Below are 14,459 nucleotides of genomic sequence, written 5' to 3'. Positions count from 1 at the left end.
TGCTCCCCAACCTTGGACAAGGTCACTTTGTTTCCCTTCTAATCCACTCTGCGGCCAAGTGGCATCAAAGCCCAGCCAGGAAGAGGTGGGCTGCAGTGGCCCCCATATCCTAGCGGAGCCAATACCATCTGCTTCAGCGCGCCATGAGCAAGCGGGGAATAGCCCATCTGACGTCCCTCTCCCCGCGATGGTCATCTTTTGGAGGCGGCAGATGAGACCAAGTTCTGGGGCAGCTGCAGTGGTGGGAAGTGCTGCCCTGCCCTGAACCAGGCAATGCTGGAGCCACACCACACGGCAGCTCAAGGAACCAGGAACCTCGTGTGCAGAGCCTGGGGTTCCTGGATCGCTGGCTCTGTCGCAAACACCCAAGCCTGGCAACATGCAGGGCAGCACCAGGCCCCTTTGTCTCCTGGGTGAGGCCCCACGGTGCGCCAGGCGGGCACTGTGAGGGCTCCCCAATTTGTTCTCTCCCATAACATTACTGCCTTTGGGGCACCTCGCCCCACAACCCACTCCCCATGGCTCCAACAGCTGAGTGCTGCGCGCGCTGCAGCTGGCCAGCGGGGGGCGGGGGGATCTATGTGGCCCTGGGGACAGGGTCAGGGGCTCTCTAAGTATCCTGAGGGAGCTGCTGCATGGGGCAGGGCGCTGGCCTAGGGCTCCCAGGGGCTCGTTTGCATCCAGCCTGCACCATTCAGGCCACACTTCCCAGGTGCTGTGCAGCCTGGAGCTATGTCTGGCTGCTCTTGGTTCCTCCCCTGTGTGGTGTCAGCCGTTGGCAAGGTCTGGAGGTTAACGAGGCCATTCCCCACCTGGGGCTCAGCAGCTGTGTCTGCATTTGCCCGGCAGTGGGGATCCCAAGCCGGGGGCTGCCCTGGCACAGCATCCATGCATGAGCCTCACCGCCTGGCGTGAGTCACTGTCTGCTCTGGGCCTCCCTCATACCAACCACCGTGAGTCTCTTGGAGTCAGTGGGGTGGGGCAGCTGCCTTCCTGCCCAGCGCAGGCTCCACGTATGCCTGATGGCTGGGCCATGCTGCACCTGGCGGGCTGGGCCTAAGGCAGGCGTCGGGAGAGCTGCAGAGTGGTAAGGCAAAGAGGAGCCCGGGGCCTGGGCAGTAAGTGTGTTTGCAGTACTATCGCCCAGGCCAGGGAAAGGGAAATGAAGAGCACAAGGGAACTCCAGGCTACCGGCGAGAGCCCAAAGCATTAATGTCACCCCTAGCTCAGCTTGCAGACAGGCAGTGTCTGGGGTTGTACCTGCTGCCGAGGCAGCCCTGCCTCCCCTGTTCTGAGCCAGCAGTAGGAGGGCACGGATGCCAGGACATTGACAGGCAAAGATTCATCTCCACCAGTGGGACCCCAAATGACCACTAAGCCATTTTCTGGGGGCAGTGCACACCTCTGCCTGGACAGTCCCTGGTTGTGAAGGTGGGCGGTGACTGCACTGCCCACTGGACATCTCTATCTGGACATCTCAGCGCCGTGGCATGTTGCTGGAGGGCCGCACTTCGCCCTGCCAGTCTGCACCCCTCAGTCCCACCAGCTCAGCCCCAAGAGGCTCTGCCCACGGACCGTTGAGCCTGCGGCGCAGGAATGTGTGACAGGCTCCGCTCCCTTGCACGCTGGGGGCAGAGGGAAAATGGAGGGCAGAGCTCAGCCAGGACTGTGCACTTCAGTCCCCCCTCCTCACAAGAGACCCCGGTCCAGGCCATAAGTGCTCCCGTTGTGGCCCCTCCTGAGAGCGACAGGGCCTTGTGTGACCTGTCGTGGGAATGTGGTCAGTGCTGTGCTTTGGAGGTGGGGTGTTACCTGCCTGTCAGAAATAGGGGCAATGTTTTGCAGCAGGGTGGATATAAGGAAGGAGCAAAGGATCCGGTAGCAAAGGCCAGACCGACCCGTGTCGTGCTACTCTCCCCACTAGAGCTCTGAGCAAGCTCCCACTTCCCCACCGGGAACCATTCCACTGGCGAAGGCTGCTGGAAACCGGGCCTCCTGCCTGATTTTGTTCAATCCTCGGTCAGGGAGGGTCTTTTCTCTGGGGAGCGAGTGGGTGGGAAGGTTGGCGGCTGCTGCTGCTGCTGTGGTGGCAGGAAGAATGTGCTGGAAAGCTTGGGCCTGACTGCACACGACCTTCGGTGCTCTTTGTAAAGGCCAGCGGTAGGGAAATTGCATGGGAAGCCAATCACCCCCTTTGTCCTAGGCATTGGTAAGCACCCTCAGAGCAGCATGCGGATTGTTTGCCTGGCAATTAGCCTTTCCTCCGGGAGCCCTTCACCTTTGCGGAGAGGTGGAGAAAAGAGGAGCGTCCCGGCTGTCCTCTTCCCGGCTGTCCTCCAGTGTCCCCAGGGCAGGGAGCAGTCCCTGATTTCCAAGCGCGCTGGTAGGGACACCTGCCTTGTCAGGGTGTCTGTGCCTCAGTGTGCCTACTGCACACCCATCTCAGAAATAGCAGGCAACTAGCTATGGCTCACTGTGGGCCTGATTGCCAAAAACAGGGGAGCAAAATTGTGCCCAGTTCAGGTAGCTGTGTGTACAAATGGGTCTAATCAACCAGCTGTCTGCAAGGGCATGCTTTGCAGGTGCAGGTACAGTAACTGCCCACGCCCATTGACAGCCTGGCCCACTCAGCTAGCTCTTTGGAGTGGGTGCACAGCCCCTGTCTGAGAGGCTGGTGACTGTGCTGCAGTCCTTTGGGAAGGCAGCAGATCTGCCAGGCAGGACGGATCTGGGAGGCAGTTATTTTTTAGTATCTCTCTGGTTGCTTCTAGATTTTCCTGCCTACCTTGGCAGGGTTGGCAGGACCCCCAGCCTTACTGGCCCAGAGGAGCCAGCCCTGCCTGTCCTCCCCCTCCACTGCAGGGTGGAGACATCCCCTTAGCAGCCTGGCTATGGTAGGGGTCCCGGCCTGCTGCCGCACTGCAAACTAGGGCAGGTGGGATCCAGACAAGCAGGGGCAGTGGAGGCTGAGGCTGTGGACTGGAAACAGAGGTGCAATTACTTGAGCAGCCCCTACGGAAAGGAGCTGGTGTCTCTGCTGTTCCCTTTAATTTTCTCACCATGCTCCTCACTCTGCAGTAACCAGTAATTACCTCTGCAGAAGCTTTCTGTCCTGAGCCCTGGGCTCCTTCCCGCCCCACACATTCTGTGCATCCCCCCGCCCCCACTCCTGTATCCCACTGTGGCAGCAAAGCGCCTTCTTGTTGTTGCTTGTGGGAGAGAATTAGTGTCCCTCCTGTTCTGCCCAGGCCTGCTCCCAGGTAGCTCCCAGCTTAGCCGGGAGCAAGCCCACAATCAGAGCTGGTCCTAACCAATTGGCAGCCCCGGGCAACTGCCCGGCTCGCCCGTAGGGTTACCAGACCAAAAAAAAAAAAAAAACCCCGCTGGGGAAGATTTGTCTAGCAAAAAAAAAAAAGGGTCGGGGAGTAACCAGGGAAACCTGGGGGGAGGATTCAGGAGGTCAGGCTGAAATGCAGTCGCAACCCCTTGAAAATGGCAGCCCCGGGCGACCGCCCAGCTCACCTGCCCCTAAGACCAGCTCTGTCCACAGCCTTGAGTGAAGGGTGTGACATGGCTCAGCTGAGCCACCTCCAGCCAGGAAGCCTTAACCCTGGCCTGGAAGGAGCTGTCTGAAACCTCCCTTCCCCAAGGCACGGGGCCTACAGGCACAGCATGGAAACCAATCCAGCCCCTCCGTGTGTGTGGCCAGCCCAGTATCCCCCCTACCTCCAGCCTTCACCTCATGCCCATCGACGGTACCCCAGCGGGCCCAGTCCTGGATGTGCTCTGTTGCTCTGGGCAGGAGCATGGCTAGAAGAGCTGTGCAGGGCAGTGCCGGAGACCAGAAGGGAAGCTGCAGGGCCAGGCTGGGGTCGGTGAAGTAAACAGGCAGACGCAGCCAGATGGAGAAGGGCCCTTTTCTCGCTACACCGAGCATGCGAATCATGGACCACCTCCCCCCAGTCTCAGCCAGCCCCATGGAAGACCCCAGCTCTCCCCCAGTTCCCTGGCTGAGGGTCCTGCAGCCTCTCCTGGCTCTCCATGGGGGCTGTGGCCTGCAGCTGAGCCAGACCGGAGCTGCTCTGTAACGGGGAATGGGCCCAGATAATAGATGGCTCAGTGAGTGAGCTGGCTGTGTGCTTCTGGGAGTTCGGCGTGGCTGCTCTCTGCAGGGCAGTGGTCCTGCCTGCCCAGGGGCCTTTCCCAGCACTGGAGCCGGGAGGAAGATGTTCCCTGGAGGTGAGGTCTCATCAGGGAGCACCGGGGGCTTTTCCTTCCACTTGATATTAGCAGGGGACAGGCCATGATGAGACCCTCATCGGCCCTGCACCTGCCTGTGCTGCGGGCAGTACTCCGGGCCAGTGAGGTAGCTCAGGCGAGTTCCTTCTACAGCTGGTACAGGACAAAGGGCCACAGTCCCTCGCAGCGTAGGCTCCCAGCCACTGCCCAGCCAGCTCTGCTCAGTGGCTCTGCTGGAACAATGAGGGGGAGGAGCTGTGGGGGTCGATGGAGGGGTACTCCACCCCCACAGCTCCCCACACACTATTCTAGCCCTGTAGAATAGTGGTAGAAATGTAGCCGTGTTAGTCTGGTGTAGCTGAAACAAAATACAGGACTATGTAGCACTTTAAAGACTAACAAGATGGTTTATTATCTTGTTAGTCTTTAAAGTGCTACATAGTCCTGTATTTTATTCTAGCCCTGGAACCCTTCACAACTCGGCCAGTGCTCCTTCGGCCACACACAGCGCTAGAATAGCTGGGGGGTTAGGAGTGGCTGGCAGGGTGGTGTAGGGCCCCAGGGCTAGACTAGCGGGGAGGGGGAGATGTTCAGGCCTGGGGGGGGGTCTTTAGGCAGGACTGAGGAGGGACAGGGCCGCTATAAGCAGGTGCCTTCCAGCCCCGACTGCCTAACCCAAGGAACTCTATGGGCTGGACGAAAGGAGGGTCCAGTCCCAGCGCCACCTGCCCAGTAGTCGCCCTGCTCCGTGGAGGTGGCTCTGGCTCCTGCGGCCCGTTGCTGAGCGGAGCAGGGAGGAGCGCAAGCTGCCTGCAGGCAGATTCCTTGAGTTCCTGTCCCGGCGAGGTATCCCGGCCCCAGAGCGACTGCGCCTCCACTGACACGCCCGGCAGGAGGGGAGGATGGGGACACGGGGAGAGCAGGGGCAGGCTGATGATGGCTTTGGGATTTGGAGGAGCATGTTAGGCCTGGAGGCTACATGCAGGATTCCTCTCCCGGCACCGCTGTGGAGAGGGGGGGATGATGGATCTGATCTGGTGACTAGGAAAGCAGCACCGGCTGCCTGCTCTACAGCCCCCCGTCTCCTGTGGCCTACATGGGGCAGGATGAGGAGGGGGCACCCAGCTCTCGGGGGCTCAGAACCATTGCTGTGCCCTGCTGACGTGCTGCTAGCGTAGGCTGCTCCCCAGTCTGTCCTAGCACTGCAGGACACTGGCCTAGAGGAGCTGCTGGGCTGCTTCTGTGCTGCTGAATCTGGGTGCCCCTGGCGCAGAGGGGCTGCTGGGGCTACTCTGGCAGATGCTTCCTGGGCTGGGGCCCTCAGCCCATTCTTCAGGAGGTCTGAGTCAGTCGTGCTGCAGCACCTGGGCAGGCCCATGCCCCTTCTCCCTGCCGCGGTGTCTATGCTGCGCCCTGCGGTGCTGCCATCAGGTGCTGCGGGGCCTCTTCCCCCTCTGAGCGCCTGCTGTGCATGGGCCCCTGGCCAGGCCTTGCCGTGACAGCTGGTCCCTTGGAGCCCGTGGCTGCTGGCAGAGCCCAGAGTGGCTTGCAGCAGCCAGGAGCAGCGTTTCACAGCAGCAGGCCCTTGGCCAGGGGCTCCCTTCCACTGGGAGCTGGGTCCTGCCCGCTCTGACAAGAGCTGGAGGCCCATCTCTTGGCCCAGCCACAGTACCCCGCACACTTCCCGGCAGAGCTGCTGCAGGGTCTGTGTGTCCCAGAGGGACCGCGAGGACACGGGTAAGCACCACGCTGCGGAGACGCCAGGCGCGGAGCCCTCTGCTGTGGCTGCCCGGGATGGGGGTGTCAAACTCGGAGCGGTTTCAGCCGTCACATCCAGCCCCTCCTCTCGGCCCCTCCTGCTCTAGGCCTGGGGCCAGTGACCGCGCACTAGCCAGCTGCCTCTGTGCCTTGTTTAATGAAGCCCCTCTTCTAACTGGGACAGGCTGCCCTGCCTTCATTAGACAGGCTGCTGAGCAGGAGGCTGCTCCCATTTGAATGACAGATGGGAGCGGGGGCCGAGAGGTCGCCCTGCTTTGCAGTGTCTGTGTCTGTGTCTGTGTCTGTGCAGTTAGCCACCTCCACTCACCCAGCGCCAGGCCCACCCAGGGCAGTGAAAGGCCACCAGCCCCCGAGCTCCTAAGGGCCTAGGGGAGGGGACTGAACACAGCCCTATGCAAAGAAGTGCTAATGAGGCGGGACGGGGGTGCTCTTGATGCTGTGCCTTTAAGAGGGAGCTGGGAGATGGCAGCCCCTCCTCTGCCTTTCAAACTGTGTGTCTGGAAAATTGCTGCAGGAGCCCAGGGCAGGCTGCACCCTGGAGCATTTCTGCCAGAGAGCTAAGTGGGCACAAGGCCCCAAGTGGGTGGCACCAACCCATGGATCCAGCATTGGAGGGGCACTGGATGTGGGATTGCCGGGTGCTGCTCAGGACAATGGGCCCCCCACTCCCTCCTGGAAGATGCACATGGACCAGCTGCTTGTTGCTCTTGTAGGAGTGGAAGGGGGAACTCCTGAGCCTGCAGGATCTGGGCCTTCAAGCAAGGAAGCGAGGACACAGGTAAAGCAGATACCTGGAGGAGGAGGGAGGGGGCTCGCTGCCTGCTGGCAAGGCCTGGCACCAGAGCAGCTGTTTCTGAGGTGCAGGCTGCCTTGAGCTGCTGTAGTGTGGGGAGATGCCACTTGCCATGCTGGGGTGGGGCCCATGATGGAGGAGACATGGGAAGGGGGAGGTACAGGACTGGAAACATGGCACAGCCTCTGCCAGGGGAGGGGGATTGACTAGAGGGATATGCCCTTTGGCAGAGGGAGGGAGGAGGATCCCCCAAAGGAGCTGGCATTGATCAGGTGATGAGGATGTTCTCAGTCCCGCTAGAGAAGAGAGGTGAGCCCTGCTGCCTCCAGGCACGGCCCAGCCACCACCTGGTGCTGGAGGTGATGTCTCTGTGGGCAGGGTATCCCAGAGCTGCCTATTGCAGGGCTCTTGCACCTATTACTGCAGCAGCCAGTGCTGGCACTGTAGAAGGCAGGATATGTGCTGGCTAGCTCACTAGTCCAGCCCAGGAGGGAATTCTATAGCCCATCTCTTCTCAGTTTGGCTCCCTATGAGACTAACACAAGCCCAACAGCCAGGAAAACTGTGCGCACCTTCTGGGGCCCCAAGGCCAGTGATGTTCCCCACGACCGCTCCACAGTGCCCCGCGTCATGGGCTAATGTTGATCCTTGGTTTCCCTCTGCATCTGGCCTTTCCCAAAGCTAAGATTCCAGGACATGCGTGTCTAGAGCTGGTTGCAGAGTAACCCCAGCACCACTCTCCAGTGGTGTTGCCACATGGGACCCATCTAGTCTAGCTTGCTCTACCCTGCCATGCAAGGAGCAAGGGTAACCTGTGTGGTGTCCTGTAGCATCTTGCAGCAGTGAGTTCCAGGGGTTAACTGTAAGTCTCTCTCTCTCTCTCTCTCACCCTCCCCCTCCCCCCAAGAAGTTGTTCCTTTGATCAGGTCTCCATGTGTGGCCCTTAGTCCCAGTGTTGAGGAATGCTGGGAAAGAGAGGCTCCAGGCTTCTGGGCTCACTTCTCTGCTGGGAATTGAGCAGCCTGGGAGCCCCAGCACCTCCTGTTTGTTTTCTTTCCGGTGGCCATCCCAGATTAGACTCTAGTGAAATGCTGGAGCCATTCCGTCGGCTGTTTGTTTGTTGAAGACATTCCCCTGGAGACTTGCTTTCTGGTGGTGGAACAGGTCTGAGCATGTGACCGGGCTGCAGCTGAGCCTCCCGGAACTCCCCTGACCGGATGGGAACAGCAAAGCCACGTGGGTCAGGGCCACTCAGCCCAGCACGGCTGATGTCTCTAGCTCCTGCAAAGTCATGGCTAGGACCAGAGCAGGAGGATGAGACTGACCCCCTCCATTCATTGCCAGGATTGCCCTCTGGAGCGTGCCAGCCTCTTAGCCACACTCTGCACAGTGGGCCCCGCAGAATGGGAGCTGCCAGGGGTTGGTCAAATGATCCAATGACAGTTCAGTAAAGAATTAACCTGGAGAGCTGCTGGAGTGATGGAAATAGCCTGAGCTTTTGGGGGGTCCTGGGCCCTTGAGTTGCCGACATGGAAACTCCCAAGACAGAGATGCTTTAAAAGGGACCCTGGGAATTGCTTTGAGACCAAGTGGGGCCTTTCTAGCCTTCTTCTGAACGGGACACAGAGTCCCTAGGAGAGCCCTGGGGGCAGGGAATGGCCTCTCCTGATGGTTCCTTATAGCATAATGGGCTTCCAGTCTTGGTGGGAGCCTCGAGGTGCTTCCACATCATGAATGTCAGCAGGTTGGGCTTGGAGGAGCTGTGTGCTGGAGTCCAGTTGGTAGGATCTGAGGGGGTCTGCTAATTGTCCATGTTAGGTGGTGGCTAGTGGGAGGGGAGCCAATGTGCTGACTAGGGGCCCAGAGGCAGATGACTAGGAATCCTCTGCCTGGGAGGAGAGCAGGAGGAGACCTGGTCACCTATTGCTGCAGTGAGGAGTCACACCAGTGTCTGTGTGAACCCTGCCATCCTCCGCTGGTTAGCCTGTCTCAATCCTGCCTGTGTGGGTTCCAATCCCCTCTCCCCCAGCTGAGCTGCCCGTTAGCTCACCAGGCAGAGGCTGGGAGTGCTGGCATCACAGGGCACCACGTGCATGGAGCAAACCTGCTGCCCTAGAGAGGCAAGGAGCTGCCAAGGGGACAGAGGTGGGGCGTCTCAGATTGGATCCTGCCCTACAGCAATCATTTTGAAAGGTGCCTTGTTCCTTGTAGGACTGGTCACATAGAATTGTAAAGGACAGGCCAATGCAAAATCACCCAGGATGCAAAGGGAATTGGATTTAAACGCAGCTAATGCATGTTCCCCAGATAGCTCTGAGTCCCCTGCCTGGCTCAGAGCATTAGCAGGCCACACTCTCCTGCCTCGAAAGGAAAGTACATCTGGTGGCATCGTACGGACTCTTGCATCTTCCTCTGAAGCACTAGCGTTGCTGGAGACAGGAAAGTGGCCTAGGTGGGGTAACCCATTTGCTCTCCCATGCCGGGGATACAGAACGCTTGATGCTCATAGTTGCAAGTATCTGAAGTGCTTAAATACTGCAGGGATGGGAGCACCATGTAGGCCACCACTTCAGAGGCTCATACAGCTGCACATCCTCTAATGTGAGGTATGCATCAAGTGCCCGCAATGCCCCTCTGCCACGTATATTGGCCAAAACAGACAGTCTCTTCGATAAAGGATTAATGGACACAAACCAAATAGTCGAAATGGTAACACACAAAAACCTGTTGGGCAACATTTTAACCTGCATGCACACTCATTAATGGATTTAAAAGTAGCCATTCTTTTGCAAAGTAACTTCAGGAACCAACTAGAGAGAGAGACTGCGGAACTGGTGTTCATATGCAAATTTGACGCCTTTACCCTGGGGACTGAACAAAGACATGAACTGGATGGGCCATTATATTCAACACCCAAATGACATCAAAAGCTAAGTATTGCGAACGTACAGCCCACTCTATTAGCCTCATTTAGCACAGGCACTCTAATTGACCATTTTTCTCTTCCACTTCTCCTCTCTTTTTTTGCTTTAAATTTTGGGGGGGGGGTTGTGCCTCTCTGAGCCTCTTGCTCCACTCATCTGAAGAAGTGGGTTGTGCCCACAAATGTTTATGTTACTATATGTATTCTTTTCTTAGTCTCTAAGGTGCTAGTGGACACTGATCTGGATGTGCCGTTAGTCTGACTGGGGATGGAAGGGAGGGAGACAGGATTGTTCTAGTGGGGGTAAGAGTGATTACATGTTATTTCAGCATTACCCCATGGGCCCCAGACTGGGTTAGCTGGTGAAAGTCAGAGATTTACACCAGGAACAGAATAGATCCAGTCTCACTTGTTGGGATCTGTCGTAGAAAAGGTGCTGATTGTGTCTCAGAGTGGCTTCCCTGCACCTGGATTGAAAACACAGCTGGATAATGTTATATGACCATACACAAGAATTGCAATGAAAATCAATCTTCATGCTCAATGACATAATCTGCTGAGAGCGGGGTCGGAAAGCACCCGTCTCCCACCCCATCTACAGCATCATGCAAATCGCCAGCTGTATAAATGGGCAGGTTGCACATTCCTCAGGAACATCCGCTATTGGCTTCTTCCAGGCAGGGCATGGAGTTGCTGGAGTCAGTGGCCTTTGGTGTCTTGGTCTCTTGTCTCAAAGGTGGCCATTGTCAATTCTGTTGGTTAATCCTGTTGGTGTGGCCAAATGGACTGGCTCCTCTGGACACAGAACTACCTTGCTCCCCTGTCCCTTTTTTCAGAATGTCTAGTGAACATTTTACAACTGGCAAGAGCCTTTCTGAGGAGAGATGCTCTGCTGGGAAAACCCCCAGACCCCAAGTGTTCCCAGAACCTGGAGGAATCCTCTACAAGAAGTTGGAGGGGGTGTTCCATTGAGACAGCAGAGCCATTTCCAGCCAGGGAAAGTTTTCTGGATAAGGTTCATTTTGCCAACCAGCCTTTTTGGAGGGGGTTAGCGCGGGGGGTACTGAGTGTAGGGGGCTCGGGAGGTTCAGTCGGTTCAGTCTCCGCAGCTCCCGACACACCAGCAGTTCAGCCCTGGGTTGGCCTTGGTGGTTTGGCAAAGGAGGATCTGAGCCGAGCCCCATCCTTGCTCCATATGGCCCGCGTGCTTCGCCCCATGGCAGCGACCTTCGTCTCCACCAACGCAACGTGGGCCAGGACGCAGCCTCCTGTGGCCACCACCTGCCCCCATTCCCCGCCACTGCTCAGCCCCCCGCTAGACGGAAGGCCACCCGGGAACCTCTGTCGCTCCAAGGCAGAGACCGGGGATGCCCCGTTTCCCCCGGGCCGGCAGGGAAGGGCCCGCTGCCCGGGCTGGGGCGGGAGGAGGCTCCGGGCCCGGGTGTGGCCGGCTCAGCTGCACGCCCAGCGCCCTGACACGCGAGAGGGGGAGCAGCCCCTTGCACCTGGGAGGCCATTGGCTGCCGCGGGAGCAGGGGCCGGGCCGGGGGTGCAGCCTGCAGCGCTTTGCCCAAAAGCTGGGGCCGGGCTTGGCGGCGGCGGGGCACGGAGCAGAGACGCGGGGATCGGCCCCCCCCGGCAGCAGCTTCCAGCCTCCCTCTCCCGGGACTGTCTCCCCATGCGCGGCGGGGAAGGAGCGCGGCGAGCTCGCTGAGGGGCCGGAGCCGAGCCCGCCGGGTCCCAGCCCGACTCCCGGCGACGTGAGACCGGCACTTGCGGAGCCTGCTGGCGGGCAGCAGGTAACCCGGCCGGGTCCCGCGCGCCCCGGGGCAGCAGCTGCAGGGCGATTGGGGGCGGGGGCGCCGGGAACCAGGGCCTCTCTGTGCAGCCGGGCTGGGCTCTCGTGCTCCGGGTCCCTCTCCGGGGCGGGGGGAGCCCCCGAGCGCAGGGAGCGCCCCGGGCGCGCGGGTCCCTCTGCCCGGCACTGGGAGCTTCCCAGGGGAAACCCCTCGTCAGCCTCATCCGCCGCCCCCTGGCGCCCACACCCCGCCCCGGCAGCTGCTGCCCAGCCCCCTCCCCCCGCGGGCTGCCCCCGCTTCGCGCGCCCGCCGCAGCGGTGGCCCTGGAGCGCCCCCGGCAAGGCCGCCCGGGCAGATCCGTTCCTGGGGGAGGCTTAGCCAGGGCGCCCTGGTGCTGCGCTCCTTGTGCAAAGCGTGTCCCAGGGCATGGCGGGGAACCGCTTCTCTGCTGGGGATGGGGCGCCAGGCAAGGGCCAATCCCCGCAGCAACTGAGCAGATTCCTCACGCTGGAGCTGGCGGGCTTTGGGGACAGATGGGTCACTGTCTGGCCCTGGCCCAGGAGCTGGGTTTTTCCCCATCCCTGCACTCACCGGGGCAGCCGCCCTCCTCTTTAGCCCTGGGTCTGTTCTGGGCAATGTGTGATTCCCAGTGGAGCCGAGCTGAGACCCTGCACTCATGGAAGCAGCAGACAGGCAGCCTGCTTAGGACTGCAGGCTCCTCCTTTATGTTGACCCCTGGGACTAGTCCTGCCTGCACCCTGTGCAGTGGCACCCTGGCTCTGAAGTCCCTGTGGAACTGTCTCTGTTGGGGTCCTGCCGAAGGTGGCATATGCGTGAATGCTCGCAGCTTGGCACCCTGCACTTTGTACCCAAGTCTTACAGGAGCAGGCCAATGTTCCCTCTGATTTTTTTCCATCAGAGTGCAGAATACATTTTGTTACATGCACCGATACATTGTGCAGATGTGCACCACCAATAGAAACTCAGGCTGCTGGCTGTGGGCAACTGTGAGTGCTCTGCTAATCAGCTGGGCGGCATTTGAATCTCTCCTGGGCAGCCGCCCAAGCGCTCAGGCATCTACTGATGGCGTTCTGCCCTGCCATTGCCAGGGAGACGTTCAGCATCTCCCTCATCCCCCACACACACTCCCCCTTTGCGGGAAGGGTCACCTTTCAGGATGCAGGCAGGTATAAGACCAGAGCAGACTGAAGAGCTTCAAAAAGGTCTCACAAAACTAAGTGATTGGGCAACAAAATGGCAAATGAAATTTAATGTTGTTAAATGTAAAGTAATGTACATTGGAAAAAATCCCAACTGTACATATAGTATGATGGGGACTAATTTAGCCATAACTACTCAAGTGAGAGATCTTGGAGTCATTGTGGATAGTTCTCTGAAAACATCCAATCCACTCGATGTGCAGCAGTAGCCAAAAAAGCAAACAGAATATTAGGAATCATTTTAAAAGGGCTAGAGAATAAGACAGAGAATATCTTACTGCCTCAATATAAAACCATGGTACACCCACATCTTGAATACTATGCATAGATGTGGTCGCCTCATCTCAAAAAGATATACTGACATTGGAAAAGGTTCAGAAAAGGGCAAGAAAAATGATTAGGGGTTTGGAACGGATCCCATATGAATAGAGATTAAAAAGACTGGGACTTTTCATCCTAGAAAAGAGGAGACTAAGGGGGGGATATGATAGAGGTCTATAAAATTATGACTGATGTGGAAAAAGTGAATAAGGAAATGTTATTTACTTGTTCCCATGAGATAAGAACTAGGGGTCACCAAATGAAATTAATACGCAGCAGGTTTAAAACAAACAAAAGGAAGTTTTTCTTTACCCTGTGCACAGGCAACCTTTGGAACTCCTTGCCAGAGGATGTGGTGACGTCTAGTACTTTAACAGGGTTCAAGAAAGAGCTAGACAGATTCATGAAGGTTAGGTCTATCAATGGCTCTTAGCCCGGATGGGTAGGAATGGTGTCCTTAGCCTCTGTTTGTCTGGATATGGGTGATAGGAGAGGGATCACGTGAGGATTACCTGTTCTGTCAGTCCCTCTGGGGCACCTGGCATTGGCCACTGTTGGCAGACAGGATACTGGGCTAGATGGACCTTTGGTCTGACCCAGTATGGCTGTTCTTATCAATTTTAGGAGGTGAGAGTACAAAAGGGTGGGGCAGCATCCCCTCACACAAGCTTTAGAACCTATTTAAGTGGGCAGGAATGGTGAAAGCAGGACAGAGCAGAATACAGGCATGAGGAGGGAGAGTAAACCAGTCAGCTAGCCCTGGCACCCGCTGCAGGGGAGAAAGGGAAGAAGTGCAGCTGGAGGAGGGAAGGGTTGGGTGGCAGAGGACGTGGAGTCTGTGTACACCCTTCACCTCACGGCTACGCCATCTGCAGCAGGGCACTCGTGCATCGGATACAAAGCTCTTTGGAGCATCTCTCAGGCTCTATTTGCCTTGACTTTCTTCTGGGCCTCAGCCTGTGCCAGAGGAGAGGCGAGAGGGTGTCTGCCGGGAACTGTTAACAAAAGGGGAGGAAGTAGGATTCAAAGGGATCCCAGCCAAGTATCCACGCTCACACTGCTGTTCATGCTTGTGCTCTTAAACTGCATTGCTGGGGGACAGAATAGCGCTTGCCGGCTGTTGCGTGCTCACGCCTGCACCCTTGCACTTTTGGCCAGGCACAGCCTGGCTGGGGAAAGCTGGAAATTGCTACTAGGAAGCAGGAAGGTCTGAGGTTGGCAGGCTGGAAGCTGGAAATTGCTACTAGGAAGCAGGAAGGCCTGGACGGGGGCTGTTAGCTAGCTGCCTTGGTGCACGTGTGCAGTGACATCTGCTCTGCCAGGGGAGGCTGTCCTGCTGCCATTCCCCACTGCCCGGTGCAGGGGCATCCAGGCCCTACTGAAAC

The 14,459-nt window shown here is 58.1% G+C and overlaps 1 protein-coding gene across 3 annotated transcripts in view; it reads left to right on the top strand.

The window, feature by feature from the left end:
- The first annotated feature begins 6,550 nt into the window (after positions 1–6,550).
- Positions 6,551–14,459, top strand: part of COL7A1 (collagen type VII alpha 1 chain) — a 119,398-nt gene continuing 111,489 nt past the window's right edge. Inside the window, exon 1 of one of the 3 annotated variants that reach the window (XM_075938832.1) lies at positions 6,551–6,796. In XM_075938832.1, coding sequence (XP_075794947.1) covers positions 6,698–6,796 — 99 coding nt within the window. In that variant the 5' untranslated portion in view covers positions 6,551–6,697. Of the gene's footprint in view, positions 6,797–11,257; positions 11,534–14,459 lie in introns of those variants that run through there. The other 2 variants (XM_075938831.1, XM_075938830.1) reach the window with 2 other exon arrangements.

Source organism: Pelodiscus sinensis, chromosome 11 (assembly GCF_049634645.1).
Source record: "Pelodiscus sinensis isolate JC-2024 chromosome 11, ASM4963464v1, whole genome shotgun sequence".
Classification (NCBI taxonomy): Eukaryota; Metazoa; Chordata; order Testudines; family Trionychidae; genus Pelodiscus; species Pelodiscus sinensis.
The sequence above is the reverse complement of the archived record's forward strand: the minus strand, read 5'-3'. Positions and strand labels throughout refer to the sequence as shown.